The sequence below is a fragment of the Frankliniella occidentalis genome, unplaced genomic scaffold, assembly GCF_000697945.3.
Source record: "Frankliniella occidentalis isolate FOCC.00 unplaced genomic scaffold, Focc_3.1 Scaffold49, whole genome shotgun sequence".
Classification (NCBI taxonomy): Eukaryota; Metazoa; Arthropoda; class Insecta; order Thysanoptera; family Thripidae; genus Frankliniella; species Frankliniella occidentalis.
Genome location: NW_026267179.1, coordinates 1,342,271 through 1,349,178, shown reverse-complemented (window position 1 = coordinate 1,349,178; position 6,908 = coordinate 1,342,271). Strand labels below are relative to the sequence as shown.

General features: G+C 56.3%; 1 protein-coding gene across 6 annotated transcripts in view; it reads right to left on the bottom strand.

The window, feature by feature from the left end:
- LOC113209590 (uncharacterized) overlaps nt 1-6,908 on the bottom strand; it is a 32,419-nt gene that overhangs the window by 22,441 nt on the left and 3,070 nt on the right. For all 6 annotated transcript variants that reach the window (XM_052267262.1, XM_052267261.1, XM_052267265.1 and 3 more), the window contains exons 2-3: nt 2,352-2,557; nt 929-1,031 (exon numbers count right to left, since the gene is read on the bottom strand). In XM_052267262.1, the coding sequence (XP_052123222.1) occupies nt 929-1,031; nt 2,352-2,557 (309 nt within the window). The remainder of the gene's footprint in view (nt 1-928; nt 1,032-2,351; nt 2,558-6,908) is intronic.

The following is a 6,908-nucleotide window of genomic DNA, read 5'->3' as shown; positions in this document are numbered from 1 at the left end:
ACAGACACGAGGTCGTTTGCATAAGCCCGCTAGATAGCTTTTTCAAAGCAGAAGGGCGGGCTAAAAACACTCAAACACGGTAGTGTACTGTATTCAGGAGGAAGTTTGTACATGCTTATGTGCAGGAGGTAGTGAGTACTTGGCCAAGTACACATGTGTACTTGTACTTGTGCACTTCAGTGCATAGGTTTTATCGTAGGGCTCTACCCGTGTAAATGGCCTGTACAGACTACCTTCTGAATACAAGTAGGAATTCCGGAGGTACTACATGCATACACACTTGAGTTTCCAGAGTGGTCGCCTAGCTTATTGTCAACATTTTGGCACCCACTCCTCTTTGGTTGACAAATTTTGACTGTCTTTCGGAGATAGCAAAATTTTTGGCCTCTTTGCTTGCCAAAATTTTGGTCTTTCAAGCGGCCAAAAATGTGCCTTCTTTTAAATTGATATTAAGTTTTGGCAAATGACGTCCAAAAGACGTCCATAGTCAAAAAGGAGTGCCAAAATTTTGTCAAGTTAAGGCGACCAAGGCGTTTAGAGTGGAGGAACCTAGCGGCACATTTTTCGCTCGCCTTGCTTTGCATAGCAGCAGGGAACTGGAAGGCACATGTCTCCCCTGATGACGTAGTGCCGTCCGTGCCGCGCATGACAGCGGAGGGGAGAGGGAGCCGGGGGTAAGTGCCTCGTGCCGTCAATAATTTTCCTGCAACCTAAGCAGGCCGATGCCGATGGCCGCGTCGAAATTATGCCATGTGCGCTGCTTCACACTGACCCCTTTCGTAATGGACGGTTTGAGATGTATGAAATTATAATTAGATGACGGGTGAAGCATTTTGGGCAAAAACGTTTTGTTGGAAAAAAATTCCGGTCCTCAATTTCGCACACACGACACTCGCAATCCTCACTCACATTCACTCACACTACTCACCTGGCTTGATGCACGACATGCCACACATGCCGTCGCACCTGCACTTCTTCTTCTTGCTCTTGCAGTCCTCATCGGAGGAGCACTTCCGCAGGCACGTCTGACCCTGTAACATTTCGAAAAGTGTTCTGCTAGGTCCTACATGGTAAAAAATGCACTTTTTTGCAATCTCTGCTGTAAAAGCAAGCCACAAATCCCACTTGTTACTAGCATTTTGCCACCAAGGGCTGTAAATTGATGGCATAAGTTGTGAAATGATTGCTTCAAAAAAGTATCATTGATTTCATGTTTTTTGATGCAAAGTAACTATATTAGATCCCAAGTTCGATGTCTTTATTTGGGCTTGAATTGTAATTAATCTTACAACTAGAGCTGTAAATTGATGCCTGCGCCGTAAACAAACATTGCAAGCCGTATCATGGGACATGATTTTTTTAATGTAGAAGTTGTTTTAACAGTGTAGGCCGTAAGTAGATAAAAAGTCAGTTTACGTAGTGCGAAAAACTACCCTCATATTGGGAACAAGTTTGCCCCGTGGGAACTGGCGCACTTGGCCCTCGCCCTCCTACGAGCCATGCTGCTGACAACAAATGAACCGACGTAAAATTTGAAGACAAAAAGTAACAACAAAATACCCCCCTAAAATTAGCGTAATTTGTGTACGACCCCTATCGCCCGCCCTCTATGCCCCTCAATGCCGCTGCAACAGGTGGCGCACAGCACGCCAGGCCTGTCAACCTCTCTGTCTCTCCCTCGGAGCCTGCCCGGGGGGCACGGGGCCCCCTGCTGTGACAAGGGCCGACTTCTCTGGGGACCCTCCAGGCTATCCTCTTATGCACTTTGCGGCCGCATCAGCTCACATGCCGCCGCCACACACGGCATGCGGGTCTTTTCCTTCTCCGGGGTTTGCAGCGAAAAGTGTACGAATCAGTGGTGGGGAATATCCGCGGATATACCACTAAGACAGTCTTGAACTAGAATTCAGTGAGCTTAAGGACTTTGTTCCAGAGGAAAACTGAGCTGTGAAAACAAACCAACCCAACCACTCCTTTCTCCTATGAAATCACAATGCTTGCTTCATGTACAACTTGAATGCAAGCACGTCTTCCCCATTTGTGGAACAGGAAACGCCCCTGGCACGGCGCGTATATGTGCAGCTTGCTCCCCTTACCCCCTGCCCCTCCCTTATGGTCGGTCTCCAGGTCTCCGCGCTCCTTTAACGCGGGTGCTCGGTGCTCTGCTCTGGGATGGCCCGGATGGTCGGTCCGCTCCGCGCCAGCCAGCGGCCCAGGGCCCAGGCCAAGGTCAGGGTCAAGCACAACCCACTTCCAGACGCTAAAGCCCACCATAGCAGCGCCCGCTGCTCCCCCGCGGCGCGCGCGGCGTCCCGCCTCCATATGACTCCCTGGACGTCCGTAATACTCACCAGGAAGTTGGCGTGCTCCTCGTCCCTCGGGCACACGGCCGACGGCGAGTTCCTCGGGTTCTTGTACACGCGCTCGTCGTCCTCGGCCTCCGTCGAGTCGTAGTCCTCGTCCTCCTCGGGCGCCACCGTCTGGCCCGCGGCCGGGGCGGCCTGCTGCGCCTGCGGCCCGCTCTCCGAGTAGCGCTTGGAGTGCACGCGCCGCGCGCCTGCAACGCGTGAGGCACAGTTATTTCAGGGGAGGAAATAAAAGATATTTGCTGTTCAGTTCAACTGCTAATTCTGCCTGACAACAGACACAACACAGCGAGACGCTCAGCTCGACGGCAGCTGCAGTGGGGGCGCACCAGGAGCAGGCGAAAGGGTGGAAGAAAGGGAGGGAGAGAGAGAGAGAGAGAGAGAGAGAGAGAGAGAGAGAGAGAGAGAGAGAGAGCGAGAGAGAGACTCTGACAGACTCACCCGGCTTGCGTAACAAATTACACTAAGCGGCCCCTTTCCTTCCCGGAGCCAGATTACTGCTGCTGGTGGGGAACCCGGGGAACCCCAATAATTGGCCACCCCATTAGATTTGCATATATGCAAATATACCACCGTCCGTCTCCCTCTCTCTTTCTCTGTCTCTGTCGCACACTCTCTGCTGCAGGAGCAGAAGGAGCCGCCGTGAATTCAAGCCTCCCCAGCTCTACGCATTCCGCCCGTTCAATGGGGCAAAGTTGTGAGTAAAATATACCCCACAAAAGTTGTGATCTATGCTCTTTTTAAAATAATATAGGATGATGGTGGAGGGTAAGATGGTGACTTCTCCACCTGGACCCTTGCCTGGCACACTGACATACTCCCTTAGCAGTGCGACGGGGGTCGTCCAATTTAAAAGTCACTCCTCGGCTTCCTACCTCTCTGACCCTCCGCACGGCGCCACCAAACCATCCTACCCTGCCCTTCCACCCCCCATTCTGGCCCTGATCCGGAGATGTGAGGCGAGCATGCGGTCAGGGCGAAGGACAGTCAAAACCAATAATTCTCTCTTTTTTTCTGATTTTTTTTTTTTTCAAAGCTGTGAAGCCGATTAACTGCTCTCTCCTCTCCCCCTGCTCTCCCCCGGTGTAAATGGCTGACCGGCTAATTGTGGGAGGCAGCCCCCCGTCCCCCCCGGCTACCCCTCCCGACGGCACCCTTATCAGCAGGGAGCACGCCGAGCGGAGGGGGGCGGGAGCACCCCTGCATCACCGACTGGACGGGAGACGGCTCGGAGACAATGGGTCTCAGGGACCGAGGGGGGGGAGGGGGCGGGGGGGGGGAGAGCGACCATAGGGACAGGGACAGCTCTGGCGAGGACGGGCAACAAGGATGGCCGAGGGAGGAGGACGTCCGAGGGGGTCTGCTGCTCTGGGAGAGGACGCCGGCAAAGATTAAAGGAAATGGAGAGGAGGTAAGGGGGCGGGAGGGGAGTGGTGGGGTTGGGGACTTAGTGCACAGCTATGCCTGTCGTGTTTGCTGTCGACATTATGTGGGGGTGACAGCAATGTAACTCCTTCGCCGGGCATCCCCTCAGGTATGCAGGGCGAGAAATTAAGATTTGACTAGCAGCCCCCCTGCCTTCCCCTTTTGTGTTCTAAAGAAACTGCACAAGAACAAACTACTACCAAATACAAACTAACTCTCTTTGTCTTGATTTTTCCCCAAGAGTGCACTGAGTGCGCCGCGCGCTGCGCCGAGGGACGGAGAGAGCCTGGTAGGTAGGCAGCCGGTGGACAGCCGTGTCGAGTTGGTAGTCTACCCCCCAGGCGCTCTTCCCGTTACCCTGCTCTTGCCGTTTCCTCCCATTCGTTCTACGAGGCAACGCCAGACTGGCAAAGACTGCTTTTTTGTGGGTGGGTGGAGGGCTGTTTTCACCCCTCCGTTTCCTTGTCGGTCAACGTCCACCTTGCTCCGCCCGTTTCTTATTTGGCAGCGTTTCTTTTAATCGGCGCCGAGCAGCTGGACCCACCCGCGGCCTATCTCTGTGCGCTCCAGAAAGTACTAATGAAGAAGTGGATGGATCTCTCTGAGGACCCTCCACCCTCTCTCTATCTTTTTCATTCTTGAAAAATCTTTTTGGTTGTTGCGTAGAGGGGAAAACTCTCTTCTTGTTGTTATATGTTTGTTTTTTATTTAAACATGTCTAAGAGTAAAATCAGTATAAAATTCAAACGCGTAATATAAAGGGCACCTACCACCCACCCATGTAGGTAATTTCTTGTGTGAGGGTGCCTGGCAGCATGAGAGTGATGGCAGCAGTCTGTCCGTAATTCCGCTTTCAGCAGAGGATATTGCACTTACTTTTAGTCTCCTTTTTTGACCCGGGAAAAGGGGGGGGGGGCTACCCTTCTTTAATTTACTTTACCAAGCAGGAATGTTTTGGACGCGAAGAAGACGTGGTATAACTAATTGAGAGAGTACTTTGTTGCGATGTTTTCCGTAGTTTTGTTTCGTGTCATTTTTAGTCACGAGAGACTGAAAACGAACAACGAACGGAGCACCGTGGGCCAGGGCAAAGTGCAAGAGGAAAAGAATTCGCGTGAAATATGCGTGACATTCCACACGTTTCGCGTAAACCCCCGGACTGGTCCTGCATGCCTGCGCCCCCTCCCTTCGGCCAGGACAGAGAGAGAGGGGGGGGGGGCTGTCTCGGGTGGGTCCCGGGGGCCGCCGCCAGGACGGCGTTATCGGCCACCGGGCAGACCACACGGGGGCCGCAGGGCGCCGCAGGGCACCGCAGGCCCGACCGCGACCAGCGGCCACCAACACGGCGGGGCCTACGGGGCGCAAAGCCGACTGCGAAGCACTTCACGAGGCTGGAGGGGGAGGGCTGAGGGGGTGGGCAAGACCCTTATCGCCACGGGACGAGGTGCCACGACTCTTCGCCGCTATACGCTGCTCCCGTCGGGCCGGGAGGGGGAGAGGGTGGCAATCCAATGAGGCACCCATTTCAGGCTTAGTTTCACCCGAAGGCGCTCGCGGGCCGTACGCCCCCCCAGCCGGCGCAGGCAGCGGAATACTATAGACTTTGCCCTCCCACGCCCTCCCTCGCTCTCCTCCATTCTCCTTTCGCAGTGCGCCCCCGCCACGCCCCACCCCGCCCCACCTCGCCTCACCACCGGAATGCGCGCGTATGTGTGGTGTGCGCGGCCCCCGCTCACATGCGTGGGGTAGATAGGCCAAAGCGAGGGAGGGGGAGAGGGGCCGGTAAGGGAGGAATCCGTCAAAGGCTGCAGACAATTGGGCGTTCAAAGCCAGCCAGCTAGGCAAGGCGGGCGACTGCGGGGGAGGCAAAAGGACCGACAAGGTCCTGCGGCTATACAGGCTGTGGCCGGCTGTGGCTAGAGAGGGTCCTGCTTGCGAGTCCTGCAGCAGCGGCAGGCCTTGCGGCCATTGGGGGCCGTGCCGGAGGATGGGGGAGGGAGGGTGGATGGGGGTCGTTGCGCTCCGGCAGCCAACGAGTGTGTTGTACAGGGCAGCAGCACAGCGCAGTGCATGCGCTGGGGAGAGGCAGGCGCCCTCCGTCAGCTGCGAGCCAGGGTACCCACCCACCCACCTGACATGCTCACCCACGACCTTTACTCCCCTTCCAGCGTGCAATATTTCTTCCTTGCATCAATCTGGCGTTACTTTCCGAGTCTAAGCAGCGGTATTCTGAGTTTCCAAGAGCTCATACTTTGCTGCTTGCTTCCTATTCCTCGGCGCTATACACGAGAAGGGGCGTCGAAATGCGGCGGCGGGGGCGGCAAACGGGGGCCGCGCAGCACCGCCGCGTATCGCCGGGACCCCGCTTGTCGCCATAACAGGGCCTTTTCGGTCGGGCGGACAACAAGTTATGTAAGCGGCACTTATTCCTCCTCCCTCTCCCCTCGCTATACCGCGCGCCCTGCTCTCCTACAAGGAGGGCGGCTCCGCGGGAGGGGCGGCGCGCGGCGGGCGGCGGGGGTTGTCGCGGTGGTGTAGGCGGCGGCACCATTGGCGGTTGGCGCGATGCTCGGCGCGTGGAGCGGAATTCGTTATCGCATTTTCCTGTCGGAACGCCTCTAACAGGCCTAACAAGCCCCGCCCCGCCCGGCCCCGCCACCATCGCGACCGACCGGCCTGCCTGTCGCCGTCGCCGCCACCACCGCTGCTGAAAGGGCGTAAGCCTGGGGGGAGGGGGGCGTAAAAAAGAAAAGTGTGCTGCTGAGGTGGGACACGGGGGACATGAGCGGCGCGGGGAACGACGTGCTGCTCGCTGCTCCGCCTCGGCTGCTCGCGCGGATCATTCCCGAGGGGAGCGAAATAACACCGCGGTGTACACTACTCTACTATTCGGGGTGCCGACATGACAACCCACGCTCCGCGCCGCGACTCGCCTCCCCGCGCCCGCGCCCTCGCCCGCGCCGCCCTGCCACGCCCAGCCCGCGCTATGCCCGGCACGTTCTGCTCATCCTTGTGTACATTTCTAAGGTTCGATGCCGGAATACAAAAACGCAACCTTCCCTCATTTTCTTTTTCTCGCTCTCTTTCTCTCTCTCTCTCTCTCTCTCTCTCTCTCTC